The 15,445-nt window shown below is 44.7% G+C and overlaps 1 protein-coding gene across 1 annotated transcript in view; it reads right to left on the bottom strand.

The window, feature by feature from the left end:
• The window catches only part of LOC126483865 (calcium and integrin-binding protein 1-like), a 43,254-nt gene that overhangs the window by 10,333 nt on the left and 17,476 nt on the right, over window positions 1-15,445 (bottom strand). Inside the window, exon 4 of the mRNA XM_050107088.1 lies at window positions 7,051-7,249. Coding sequence (XP_049963045.1) covers window positions 7,051-7,249 — 199 coding nt within the window. The remainder of the gene's footprint in view (window positions 1-7,050; window positions 7,250-15,445) is intronic.

Raw genomic sequence — 15,445 nt, 5'->3', positions numbered from 1 at the left:
GAAGCAAAAGTAGAAGTTATAGACACAGGATGGAGCCCGTCATTTTTGACGAGCCTCAGTGTAGGTGAGCTGATCCAAGGTTTTTTACTCTTGAAGCCTTCTTTCTTTCACAAACACCGGGCATGTAGGTGAGTGTGGAGAATGCCGTCCATTACAATTTACACACATTGGCGAGTGAGCACAGGCACTCCCCTCATGGGCGGGGGCCCCACAGTCACCACGGAGGGGGTCAGTAGTGCAGCTGGAAGACATGTGTCCAAACGGTAAGCATTTAAACACCTCATCAGTGGTGGAGTATAAGGTTTCACATCACACCGATACACCATTACCTTGATATTCTCTGGGAGGACAACCCCCTCGAAGGCCAGGATAAGGGCGCCCGTAGCGATGCGATTGTTTGGAGGGCCTGCACACGGCGGATAAAACAAACCCCTCGCCGCTTGAGGTTAGCACAGAGCTCCTCATCAGTTTGCAAAAGAAGAGCTCAGTGGAAAATAATGCCCTGTACTAAGTTCAAAGATTGGTGGGGCGTGACGAAGACTGGGACGTCACCGAGACGGTCACAAGCACACAGGGTGTCAGACTGAGCAGCAGAAGATGTCTTGATGAGCGAAGCAATGGACCACATTTTACTCATAGATTCAACTTCACCATACTTATCTTCAATCGTCTCCACAAAAAACAAAGGCCTGGTCATGGCAAAACTACCGCCATCCATCCTGGTACAAACCAGGTACCGAAGGAAAGGTTTCAACCCAAGTCGGCGAGCTTGACCCTCCTCCCAGGGGTTGGCCAGGTAGGGGAAGGCCAAAGGATCAGAAGAAGGAGTGTCACATCTGCTACCACTGTTAGAGATGGCCACAGAATGGCCAGGATGGTGACGTTATTGTTGCTTCATGCGCAAGATGTCCGCCCTAGTACCACCCACTCCAATCAGGGGCTCACCCCGTGGGCGCCACCCAGACACAGCAAGGGCCGTCTGGCACCGCAGCTATTGCCGGGAGTTCTGGTGCCCCAAAATGACGAGCATCGACTCATGGGCATACACGAGGCGTTAACAGCTCACGTACTAGTAGTGTGATCCCTGTGGCGTTAGGGGGCTCAGCCAAGTGGGTACTTAACAGCCCCACCACACGGACTGGCTACCGTGCTGGTGACCTAGCAGGAGGGGTGGCCAAGGTGCAAAGCAAAAGGGGAGGGGAGGGGGAGGGGGAGAGAAACCTGCACCATGGAAGCTAGGTAGAGAGTTCATCCCCAAATGGCTCACACTGAACACAAAATTTTGGAAATGGAGGTCAAACCCCAAGAGAACCAAAACAAAGCCAAGAGGATAGCCAGGTCGACATAAAGAAGTCCACTAAGAGGAAACAGAGGAGCAGGGACAAAGGAGCAAGGATAGGGAGGGAGAGGAACAGGGATGGTAATGCAGCCTGGAGAAGAAAGGAAAGGAGACTGCAATAGCTCGGGGCCCCGTGCGTGCCACACACGTACCCACAAAAGGACTGTGGCCCCCCTGGGGGAGTAGAAGAAAGGGCAGGATATAGCTGGAAGATACAATTTAAGAGCTCACGTAATGCTACGTCCCTCTCATGGTGATAGTAAAATAGATGTTGCAAACGGCGAATTCTGCATTACCTGACCAAAAAAGTAAAGCACCCAGAAGACATGGTCAGATGTATTGCAACTTTGTACAGTATACACCACTGGAGAGCATGTACGTGATCAGAGTTACAGTTCTCAGTAACACGTAGGACCAGAATGCATTAGTGTTTCTGTGTTTAGTGTTCTTATCAGGCCTGGCAGAATATTTAAGGGACATGAACAGTGTTAGATGTTGAATGATCACCATGGAGGACACGGAGGTACTGTACTCATGTGAGACAGTGGTATCAGAACCTGATAGAGTTTGAAAGAGGCTACTGTGGATCTCCATTTGAACAACTAGTTCTATCATGTAACATCCAGATTTGTGGGGCATTCAGATGTAACAGTGGCCCAGTGTTGGAATGCATGAGAATGTGATGGCAGGCATACTCGTTAACTTTCTGGTCATCATGTCTGACCATCACAAAGGAGGATCGTACCTAGCACGTCGTAACCACATCTCATCTGTGCCTGCCATTCTACAGCAAGTAACAGACTCCCTGCAACATTTTGTGTCATCCCACACCATTAGTCAGAGATAAGGAGCTCCTCGATTAAGGAATTACTGTCTCACGCATAGGCTTTCGTGAACAACACAAAACAAACTGCTGCATTTTGTTGTGCCATGCCTGGGAAGCATCAACTGCTGATGAATGGTGTCACACTGTGTTGAGTGATAAATCGTGGCTCTCACTATCATGAGTGACAATCAGCAAGCTCAGAGGTAACCTGGGGAGAGGTCAGGCACATTACTTTTGGCGTTATGGTGTGTAAAGTGATCAGGTACGACTTTATGTCACGACTGGTTGTGATTGAAGGAACTGATGATGACAACAGTACATCATGGACATCCTGCATCCTCATGTGTAACTTCCCTTGCAACACTATCATGGTGCCTGTGCCTGCATCCAGGCCATTCTGATAAGTGAGCTCATACTGCCAAGTTCTTTGTACTGGGGTGAATTTTTCCTTCTTTTCTGCTGCTGTTTATTTTGTAAGATTTGTGGTGGGTCTCATACTAGCACTAGTGGGAAGTTGCATCCCTGGCTGATATAACATGGCAATATTTCGCCAACCCCAATACAACTCCAGATGATAGTAGTATTACCTTTATCCTATCTTCTCGGAGTCCGGATCCTTCCTGCCACCTCCCTGTCGATTCAACTAGGGTGAAGATCCCTGGAATGCTTCCGAAAGTTCTCGCTATTGCGCTACTAAATAAATAGCCACACTTCTCGTAAATGGGTATATTTTGACCAACATTTTCATTATTACTTTTCACAACACAACAATTGCTATGGTAATACCACTCTCTTGAGTACATTCAAATGTCTGTACAAGCATACTGTAGGACCTGACATAAAAACAAGAAAATCAACTACCACTCTTAAATTGTTCATTATGCCCATGTTGGTGCATCGTTTACTCCATGGCTCTTGGATTAGGCACTTGCTGCACCATGGCACAAATGACTCCCGGATGACTAGTGGTTGTAATACCATCTTTACTGATCCCCTTCTCACCAGCTCCACCACTGCTCCACATTCACTGCTTATAAGAAAGGAAAACACAGTTTTCCTTTCCCATTGCATTTATCCTTATTCAATTTACTCACAAGCACCGCTTTGTGACAGCTTTCCAATAGTGTGTTGGGATATTTTTATAAACATCCCGAAACACTACAGTACATCTGAGTTGGTTTTTCAATCACTAGAATAAGCATTGCAATAACATCACATACCCTATCAATTACTAAAGTTTCATTTTACTTTTTTCTCCCCTTCTGGATGCTTCACTTTTTTTAATCAGGCAGTATATATTTGTTCATCTCATTACCACCAGTGCTCCACTGGTCATGAAGATCAGCATAAACACCGTCATACTCTTTCACAGTCAATTCCGTTCTTATGTGGCTCAATGATCTTGTAATCATAAGGTACAATTTTCTGCATTCTGCAAAGTGCAACATCTTTTGTTTCTGAATATTTAAACCAAGTTACCAATGTTTGCACCACAATGAAAACTTATCAAGATCTGACTAGATATCTGTGCAACTTTTTCAGGCTTGGGTTAGCAAATTTAAAAAGCAGACTGGATAAGCTGAAGTTAGATATAGCGAAAATTAGTAAAGTTTGGGGGCAGGATGAAAAACACTTCAGGTCAGGGAAGTACAGGGCTATCAATATAAACTCAAATAGGGGTAACACAGGAGAATGTCTAATAATGGATAAGAAAATAGGAATGCAGGTAAGCCATTACGACCAGCATAGTGAATGCATTGTCACAGCCAAGAAGAACATACAGTCAACACCCACAAAAGTAGTGCAAGTTAATATGCCAGTAGATCCACAGATAATGAAGAGATCGAAGAACTGTGTGATGAGGTAATAGAAGTTATTCAGATAGTTAAGGAAGAGGAAAATTTAACTATGATGGGGAGCTGGAATTATATAGTAGGAAAAGGAAGACAAATAAAAGTAGTAGGTGAATATGGACTGGGGAACAGGAATGAAAGAGGAAGTCATCTGGTAGAATTTTGCATGGGTCATAATTTAATTATCACTAATACTTGATTTATGAATCACAAATGAAGGTTGTATACATGGAAGAGACCAGGGGTACCAGAAGGTTTCAGGTCAATTCTGGTACCAGGTTTTAAACTGTACAACATTTGCAGGGGCAGGTATGGACTGACCACAGTAGATTAAAACTGAAGAATCTGAGGAAATTAAAGAGACAGGGCCCGGACAAGTTGAAAGAAATGGGGTTGTTGAGAGTTTCAAAGGGCACATTAAACAATAGTTGAACACAATGGAGGAAAGGAATAGAGAAGAAGATGAATGGATAGTTCTAAGACTTAGAATAATGAAGGCAGCAAAGGATCAAACAGATAGAAAAGGTTAGCAGAAATCCTTGGATATCACAGGGCTTAAATGAGTATCAGGTGCTTAGATGGAAAACTAGTACCATGCAAAGAAGGGAAAGCTGCAAGATGGAAGGAGTATATAGGAGGGGAGGGCTATGCAAGCGACATGAACCTGAAGGCAATATAATAGAAATTGAAAAGATGAGATAGGAGATACGATACTGTGAGAAAATCTGACAGCACTGAAAAACCTGAGTTGAAACAAGGCACCTGGAGTAGATGACATTCTGTCAGAACTACCAATAGCACTGAGAGAGTCAGTTACAACAAAACTCTTCATGCCGGCCGCGGTGGTCTAGTGGTTCTAGGCGCGCAGTCCAGAACCGCGCGACTGCTACAGTCGCAGGTTCGAATCCTGCCTCGGGCATGGATGTGTGTGATGTTCTTAGGTTAGTTAGGTTTAAGTAGTTCTAAGTTCTGGGGGACTGATGACCACAGATGTTAAGTCCCATAGTGCTCAGAGCCATCTGAACCATTTTTGAAAACTCTTCATCTGGTGTGCAAAATGTATGAGGCAAGCAAAATACCTTCAGACTTCAAGAAGAATGTAATAATTCAAATCCCAGTTTGTAATGATTCATATCCCAAAGAAAGCAGGTGCTGAATGATGTGAATATTACCGAACTAAAAGTTTAGTAAGTCACAGTTGCAAAATTCTAACAAATTATTTACCGGAGAATGGTAAAACTGGTAGAAGCCAATCTCGGGGAAGATTAGTTTGGATTCTGGAGAAAGAACATGTGAGGCAATAACGACCCTAATTCTTCTCTTTGAAGATAGGTTAAAGGTAAATCTGTGTCTATAGCATTTGTAGATCTCGAGAAAGCTTATGACAATGTCGATGGAATATACACTGAAATTCGGAAGGTATCCGCAGTAAAATACAGGGATCAAAAGGCTATTTATAACTGAAACTAAATGGCACTTGTAAGAGTTGAGGAGCATGGAAGGGAAGCAGCGGTTGAGAAGGGAGTGAAACAGGGTTGCAGTCTATCCCCAGTGTTAAGCGGTTACCGGAATGGACAGTTATCTAATTAAATCAGGTGATGCTGAGGGAATTGGATTAGGAAATGAGGCACTTTAAGTAGTATGGTCAGGGAGAAAGGAAATATGCAGCACAACTTGACTCAGAGAAGGGATGAGTGGACAAGACACTCTCAGACATAAATGTATCATCTTTTTTTTTTTTTTTTTTTTTTTTTTTTTTTTTGAGTGTGTGTGTGTGTGTGTGTGTGTGTGTGTGTGTGTGTGTGAGAGAGAGAGAGAGAGAGAGAGAGAGAGAGAGAGAGAGAGAGAGAGAGAGAGAGAGAGAGGGGGGGGGGATATGGGGTGGGGGAGGGTATACAACATTAACATCTCATGTCCCAACAGACTTCCCTGAGGCATGCCAGAAGTCACTTTTGCCTCAGTTGACGATCTTCCATCCGATAACATGCTGCATCCTCCCTACCAAGAAATTCTCAGCCGGTCACAAATTTTGGATGATACGCATGATTGTCTTTTAATTACTAATCACCTACGTGTTACTGAATCAAATGATTTTCAGAACTCAAGAAATACTGCATCTACCTGACGGCTCTTACCCCTGGCTTTCAGGATGTCGTGAGAAAAAGGAAAGTTGGGTTTTGTGCAACTTACAGGCTTTCAGGATGTAGTGAGAAAAGTAAAAGTTGGGTTTCGTATGACTGATGTTCGTGGAATTCTGTTTGAAATAAAATCTACAAGAGATTAATGGCAAAGATATTGAAAGTTAGTTTTGTGGATGACTTCTGATACCTTTCTTGTGAACAGTTGTTAACTTTGCTTTCTTTTAACTACTGGGCAAATATTTTTGTAAGGACTTCAAAGAGATCCTTTTCCAGAACAAACAGACAGAGTATTCAGTGTGGATTTGGATGCATTTCCTTTTTAGGTTACAACATGCTTGCAAAATTCCCCACCCGTCCTGTTTCACAAATTTTTCACCTTTCATATTTACTAGCAAAGAAATTTTTAAAACTTCCCAAAGCTGGATTGGGTTTTGCAATGCACCAATTATCACTGTTCAAGCAACTGTTTTAAGTTTATGCGTTATTCATCCCCTACATTTGTCATATATTATGACAAAAGTTTTATATAAATCATTATTTCAATATTATATTGATATATATAGGGGTGCCACAGTTGAACGAAACTTCCTGCCCTTCACACAAAACTGTATTAACACAAAGTCTGAATATCTGCACAATTTTGTTCACATGTCTTCTGGGAACCATTGACAGCACTGTGTGAACTTCAAAGTTTACTAAACATTATACCTACTCCAAGGATACAATGAATAAATTACAATGATACAAGCTGTAATAATATTATTCTACATGGCATGGACCACGTCTACAATATCTCAAATGAGAAACATCACCTCCACGTCCCCAAAAGACACAGATCCTCCTATCCCCATCACTGAAACCAATAAGCAAGCAAGTGAATATGTAACTTACTTGGCAAAATCAGATGATTTTGATATGATGTGCTCAAATTCTGCAAATGACAATGCACCATCATCATCCAAATCAGCTTCTTCTAGGATATTTTGTATAAGGTGCTGCATATCCTGTTCACTTAGCCGTTGTGGCCCTGTCAAACGTTCCACAACCTTTCTTAGATCTGATACTCCCAACATATCATCACCATCAAAATCTGAAAAAAAAAGATTAAAAATCACGAATGCTAAATCTCTGAACACTAAAAGAGCAGTTACCATACACAGCCATTCAAAGATTAGGAGCAAAACAGACTGTCTTTATAATTTGTGTAATAATTGATAATTAAGTCAAGCATATTCAAAACTTCACCATCTCATACATGGCTACCTGATTAGGAAGGGACAATTAGGCAATACTTCATACTTGATCCTAGACTTTCTACAGACCAATTGCTTCAGTCAGATGCTGTAAAATAAATACTTATAACCTGACGGTGGCCTAATTTTAAAATAACACAGCATGGGGACACTATGCATTCCATAAATTGATACTGTCCTTCAGCACCTAACCATATTTCTGGATAGCTGCACCTGCAGAAGCTTTTAAATGTGAAGTAATTATTAATGTATAGACCTGTAGTCCTTGAAAATGTTCCACTTTCACTGATGGACCATCAACGGAATGCAGCTTTGTACGAGAATTCATGACATGCAATGAACTGGAGGGGAAGGGGGACAGCTGACAAATTTCTAGTAAAAGTAAAAGAATATAACAATTATTACAAGCATGTGGACATAGAAATCGAAGACAAAGCTCCACTAGAGGCAGAACTCCTTGCATAAGCACAGGCCCAACATGATGATCTGCAGTTCACTCAAACTGTGAAGCCTGGTGGATAACAGAATAATATATAATACTGAATATTACACACACACACACACACACACGCGCGCAACTACCATTAGTGTCACAGTAGTATTAAACTCTTAAGCACAAGTGAACCACAAAAGAAGGGTTATTATCAATAATCAATAATCACTTGCAGACTGCTACCCATCCTTAAAATTTTGCGTCCATTTTGTATCCTAGACAGAGGTATATCCATAAGCAAATTATTTAAATTATTTCTTTATCTTGTTTTGTGGGCATGCCTATCATAGTTCAACTGAAGCCAATTTACTGCTTGCTATGAACAAAATTATGAAGTAAATTAATAGGCTGTAATATGTTTGAATTTGACATTATAAGGAGTTCATAGCAATATGTTTGTGTACCAATTTCACACAATATTTTTATTGCTTATTTTCTAACAACAAAACATTTAACTGTCCTCAACTACATTCGCTCAGAAGATTATCCCAGGCAATAGCAGAGAGTGAGAATGCTAGCAATTTTGTCTGTTAGTCAAGTTAAGTACAGATTTTTTTGCAAATAAAAGAGTTACTTCGATTTTTTATCTGCTCATAAATGTGTTCATTCCATATTAATTAGTTCATCCAGCAGGAAATATTAGATATGAAGTACCAGCTGAGCTCAAGTTCATTTGTTAAGTAACCTTTGAGATGCATGGAAGAACAATTTATCTGACAAAAAATTGTGGACCAAATGTGGAAGTACGTGGAAAATTGTAACATACTTGGTCCACCAATAGAAGACTATTTAGTGTATACAGTCAATGGGGTGGAGATTAATGGTATAATGGTTTTACCTTTGTTGCAGTCTTTCAGCACACATTATTTGAGTCATAGGGAAACAGAACGAAACAGTAAACATATCTGAACAACACTGCATGTGACTGGAAGTTTGGGAGATGGGGAAACAGTCATAGTTAGCATAAGGCGATGTTGGAGTAGACCATTATGAAAAAGACATGGTTACAATGTGTACTGTGTGATTTGAGAGGATGCTTGAATGACCTGACATACCAAATCTACTCCCCAACACGAAAAATAATGCTGTGTTTGGTGAATGTGAACTCATGTCAACTCTGATGGACTTCTGAAAAGTGCAGCAGTGTCCTAAGCTATGTCCCCATGTGAGGGCATTACATCCTGGTGGTGGTGGTGGTTGTTGGGATGTTTAAGGGGGACTAAACAGCTAAGGTCATCAGTCCCCCATTCCAAAAACAGGCGAGACGAAAATTGGCGGAGCATGTAAAACCCCAAGGGGAAGGAGATTCCCCCCCAGGCACTGAAAGAACACAAATGCGGCAACGAACACTACAGACAAGAAGAGTACAGATGAACACCAGACAGAAAGAAACAGAAGAAAAGAAGATGGTCAGAGACTGGTTGACTGACCACGAGAACAATAAAAAGGGAAAGAGTCAACCATCCGACTACACACCAAAATCTGCAACCAATAATGAGAGACTCGAGGACAAGAGACACAGAAAGGGAAAGATGCAGGACCTCCCTAAATAGAACCATAAAAAGGACTACCAAGGATAAAATTTAAAACGTCTTCAGCCATGGACGCATCGTCGCTTAAAACCAAAGGCAAAGTGCCCGGGAGATTAAAAAACTGCCGGAGGGTGCGCAGTCAGGGACACTCCAACAAAATGTGGGCGACCGTCAGCCGGGACCCACACCGACACAGGGCGGGAGGGGGGGGGGGGGGGATCCTCCTGACGCAAAAGATGGTCGTGCATCAGGTAGGTATGGCCGATGCGGAGCCGACACAGGATGACAGAGTCCCTGCAAGAAGCCCGCAGGGAGGACCACCACACATCGGTCGACTCCTTAACAGCCCGCAGTTTATTCGGGGACGTCAGGCCACGCATCATTCCACATCCTAAGCACCTTACGGTGCAACACCAACTGCAGATCACAAGCCGGGAGGTTGATCTCCAAAGCTGGGGCGTCGATCGCCCCTTTGGCCAGCCTGTCGACACGTTCGTTCCCCGGGATGCCAACGTGACCTGGCGTCCAAACAAAGACCACCGAACGACCATCCAAACAAAGACCACTGAACGACCAGAGCAGGTAATGGCAGAAACAGACTCCTGAATAAATGATACCAGAGGAGAAGAGGTATAGCAGCGGTCGATAGCCTGGAGGCTGCTCAGGGAGTCACTGCAGATGACGATGGACGGACCTGAGCAAGAACGCATATGCTCAAGAGCGCGCAATATGGCCACCAGCTCTGCAGTAAAAATACTGCAGCCAGCCGGCAAGGAGTGCTGTTCAACATGGGCAGCGTGAGCAAAAGTGTAGGCAGTACGACCATCAACCAGGGAACCAACAGTGTAGATAGTCTCACAGCCCGAAAATGAGGCGAGGAGCGCAAGAAAACGGCGACGGAGGACCACAGGACCGAGTCCTTGGGTCCCCGTGCCAAGTCCAGACGGACGGACGGCCGGGGCATACACCAGGGAGGTGTAGGTGCACGGACCCGGAAGGGAGGCAGAAGAGGGAATGACCCCAGTTCCGACAGCAGGGACTGGACGCGGACAGCAATAGAAAGCCCAGACCTAGGTCGCCGTTTGGGCAGATGGAGGAGCATGGCAGGGAAAAGCAGGCAATGATTGGGATGGCCCGGCGAGCAATGCACGTGGACAGCATAGTCGGCGAGCAGTCGATGACGGCGAATCCGCAGCGGGGGAACCCCGGCCTCCACCAGTAGACTATCCACGGGGCTCGTACGGAAAGCACCAGTCGCAAGCCGAACCCCACAGTGGTGTATGGGGTCCAGCAACGTCAACACTGAGGGTGATGCAGACCCACAGGCCAGGCTCCCATAATCAAGCCTGGACTGCACAAGGGCTCTGTACAATCTCAACAGCGTGCAGCGATCTGCACCCCAAGACGTGTGGCTCAGACAGCGGAGGGCGTTGAGGTGCCGCCAGTACTTTTGTTTCAGCTGAGTAATATGAGGAACCCATGTGAGCCGAGCATCAAAGACGAGTCCTAAAAAGCGGCTAGTGTCCACCACTTCAAGGAGATGGCCGTCGAGGTAACGTTCAGGATGAGGGTGGACCGTCCGACGCCTACAGAAGTGCACAACTCGAGTCTTGGCTGCAGAGAACTGAAAACCATGAGTCAGAGCCCATGATGCTGCCTTGCGAACAGCTACTTGCAGCCTGCGTTCAGCGACTCCCGTAGTCGTTGAGCTAAATGAGATGCAGAAGTCGCCAGCATACAAAGGAGACACTGACGACCCCACGGCTGCAGCCACACCATTAATGGCCACTAGAAATAAGGAGACGCTCAACACCGAGCCCTGCGGGACCCCATTTTCCGTTATATAAGATGAACTAGAGGCGGCACCTACTTGCACCCGGAAAGAGCGGCGCAATAAAAAGGTTTGAAGAAAAGCCGGGAGCTGACCACGAAGACCCCACTCATGCAACATAGCAAGGATGTGATGCCTCCATGTGGTGTCATACGCCTTCCGCAGATCAAAAAATACAGCAACGAGATGCTGACGTCGGGCAAAGGCTGTACGGATAGCAGATTCCAGCCGCACCAAATTGTCCGCAGCAGACCGGCCCCAATGAAAGCCACCCTGGGAAGGAGCGAGGAGACCGCGCGACTCAAGGACCCAACACAAACGCCGCCCCACCATACGTTCGAGCAATTTGCACAAAACGTTTGTGAGGGTAATGGGATGATAGCTGTCCACCGCCAGTGGGTCCGCACCGGGCTTCAAGATGGGGGCAATAACACCCTCTCGCCATTGCGACGGGAACACGCCCTCACTCCAAATGCGGTTAAAGATGGTGAGGATGTGTCTGTGGCAGTCCCTGGAGAGATGCTTCAGCATCTGCGCGTGGATGCAGTCTGGTCCAGGTGCTGTATCAGGGCAATCAGTGAGGGCAGCGAGGAATTCCCTCTCGCTGAAAGGGGCATTGTATTTTCCAGAACGACGCGTGTGGAATGATAACGGCGTCTGCTCGGCTCACTCCTTTAGAGAGTGAAAGGTGGGGGGATAAGTTGCAGTTGCAGAGCTCGTAGCAAAGTGCGCGGCAAGGTGTTCAGCAATGGCGGCAGTGTCCGTGCAGACAGCGCCGTCCAGGGAGATCCCAGGGACACCCATAGGGGTCTGGTATCCATAAATCCACCGGATCCGGGACCACACGAGCGAGGGGGAGACACGGGAGCCGAAGGGCACCACCCAGCCAAAGCAACGGGTACCTGGCCAATATCCTGTTGCCCGGAGTCCCCGTGCCCCAGACAAGATGGGCACATACTCCTTGGCATGCGTGGGGAGGAAACAGCTCTGGCATCCATAGTGCGATCCCTGCGTGGTCAGGGGGCTACCACCAAGAGGGTACATGACGACCCCACCACAATGGACTGGCTACCGTGCTGGATTTTAGGTGGTGAAAGGGTCCACAGTTGTCGGGGGCGCTAAGAAGGGGGATTGCGCACAAGACGAGGAGGAGGCAACCCAGAAGACGTTGAGTGTAAATCCCGCCACATGACAATAGGTAGCATGCAAGATGGTGGTGCATGATGGACCAATAGAAAAACACCACATAAGGCGTCCTTCCCCAAATGGCACGCACTAACAACGGAAATTTGGAAAATGGAGGTCAAACCTACGAGGGGACCATCACATTAAGGCCGAAACGTTTGAGACTCCTTTTAGTCACCTCTTACGACAGGCAGGAATACTGCGGGCCTATTCTTACCCCCGAACCCGCAGGGGGGCATCACATCCTGTGTAGACATTCCACATGCCACCAGCAGAGGGACACCGCTCACATTAAGTGTCACACACAGTATCTTTTTAGCTGAAAAGCTAAAATCCCATAGGGTATTCGCAGTTCCTGGAGGAGGGTTTGGGTAACTGTCTTGCAGAGTCTTCTCGAGTTGAGGCCAAAGATGCTTTGTGGGATTCAGATCAGGTGACTTTGGAAGCCATGGAAGGCACTGAATAATATTTTCCCTCCTTTGAAACTAGCTCTGAATCCTAATGCTCGTGTGTGATAGGTGATTATCATGTTAGTAAGTGAGACGTCATTCAGGGTACCAAAGCTGAGGTCCAGGGATGATTACATTTTCAAGAAAATGCTCAAGGCATGCTGAAGTGAACTTGCCTTGGTTACTCTCTAAGGTTTCTGCACCCATGTAAGACATCCAGCCTGAACATTTCACACTTGTGTGTCCACTTCTAGCACGTGTGGCCACGAAGCAAGCGTAATATCATTGCCCATCTGTGTGGTAAACAAGAGCAAAACCTCTGCTCGTGAGCTCAGCTTTAACAAGAGCACTGCTGTTATCAGCAACCTAATGTGGTGGTAAGGTCATGCACAATTAATGGATAAGAAGAAATGAGTTGGGGGCCCATGCTCATCACTCACACGATCACAAAATAGTTTAGGAGTTCTCGTGACAGTAGGAATTGTGCTGTGGGTGGCACTAAAATGCATCTTTATCTTGATTTATTAGGCAGTGGTCTAATTTTATCAGGAATCTCTACTAGTTTTTCTCTACTATATATATTCAAGCTGCACCGTAAGTAATCACCATCTGGCTTGATGGCCATTCCCCAGTGTCCTGGTGCCCCAAAAAGGGCAGGCATCTACTCCACAGCAGGCATGGATAGTTGACAGCTTGGGCATCAACACTGTTATATTGTACTGTCAACAGTCTACAATTTAGAGAACACTTCACAACCCCACAAGTCCAGACTTATTTTGTGTAAGAATTTCTTCTGTGTTATCAATGTTTGAGTGAAGTTTCCTGGAATCTGCACTGGAAGCAACCAATGAGTTGTCTCGATTCAAGAACCCAGACAAGGCAGCTAGTCACCATAAACATGAAGGTATTTTCGTGCAGCTTGTTACAGCAACACTACAACCACCACTCACATAAGTATGGTTGTTTTCTGCTTTTAGGACGATATTGGGATTGCACATCTCCAAGAGTTGGGGAAGTCATCTGACCTCCAAATTTGGTTCAACACAACAGAATGGATTTACATTGCACTTCCCTGAGGTACTGCAACATGGTTTAACAGACCTTATTGTGAACCAGTGCCATAAGCCATTCACCATGCTATATCTAACCCACACATTGCAAAGGGGTAACTAGTTTTTTTGCAGGAACGAAAGTTCCACCTGCCTTTTGTGCAGCAATTTTGTGATGACAGAAGGCTGTTTCGTGACTGGCTATAATGGTCACTTTTGTGAAATGTTCTGCATTACGTGAGCAATGTCTGCTGGGCATGTGTCATCAATTACATCTCTAACTGCAAACCTCTTTTGAAAATACTCTCGATTGTCTTCTATACAAATATGCACTCTGTGAAATGATTTACCATGTTCAGGAATCTGTGACATTATCTATTCTTGCTCTTGCTTATAATTTGGCAGTATCTGCATATCAGTGTCTGATAGACTCTGCAGTAGGTTAGCATTTGGACCTTCACAGAGTTGCATGTCAAGTATTGTTCGTGAAGGACACTCCTCACTTAACCAGTGGACTGTTAGTCTTAATGTGTGGTGTGAAGACTTTGGAAATGGATGCTATAATGGTTTAGTGGAATATGTTTATCAAAATGTGATCATCCATTCATGGACATCATCACAATGTTCACACTGGCTGTACACAGTATAGTTAGTCTGGCTAATTCACATATAGTCCACTGGCTGTACATGGTATAGTTAGTCTGGCTAAGCAATCATTTCCATTGCTTTTTTGAGGCACTGCTCGATCTGCTATATAGGAAAATTGTTACCAGATTGTAAATTTATGACTACATCCCACTGAGCAGTGTCTGCAAGGGCTGGACAGCATATCAAGAGACCAATAGTGTTGAACGTTCCAGCAGCGGTGCTGAAGTACTTGGTAAAGCCATGTTTGCAAGAGAAAGCTTTTGCCTGCATAAGACACTCTGCAGCTCTATCCAGGGGCACGTGGTATTACAACCCCCAAACAGGAAGAGTTGAGGAAGAGAGATCTGGTAATGTTCCTGAGAATGTTGCTTGGGTCTCATTAGTGGGTACGTATAAGAAGCATATGGTTATCTCAGGTAACAATTGCATGGATATGCTTAAAGTTTGCATACTGGTGCTGACAGGAAGAGGAGAAGAATGGTGTTCATACTTGACAAAAATGCCTACAGCACCATTAGTCCGAACCACAATGAGATCTTCTGTGGAAGCTACAGCTCCTAACAAGAGTTTCTTAGTAAGAAGAGCACTTGGGACTCACCTGTGTCAAGGACTTCTTCCAAATAACTCCTAAATCCATTTAGGTATCACTGGAGTAGGGAAGTCATGCTACTGCTGAATTTTTGCTTTGTTCTTTGTACAGCAACTGCTTGGTTGGCTTTTTTTTTAACTTATGTAAGCAATATTTGATGACTGTGTAGAAATTATTATTATTATTATTATTATTATTATTATTATTATTATTATATTTTGTACTGACGGATTTACAGTTGCATTTACAGCTGCAGG

The sequence above is a fragment of the Schistocerca serialis genome, chromosome 6, assembly GCF_023864345.2.
Source record: "Schistocerca serialis cubense isolate TAMUIC-IGC-003099 chromosome 6, iqSchSeri2.2, whole genome shotgun sequence".
Lineage (NCBI taxonomy): Eukaryota > Metazoa > Arthropoda > Insecta > Orthoptera > Acrididae > Schistocerca > Schistocerca serialis.
The sequence above is the reverse complement of the archived record's forward strand: the minus strand, read 5'-3'. Positions and strand labels throughout refer to the sequence as shown.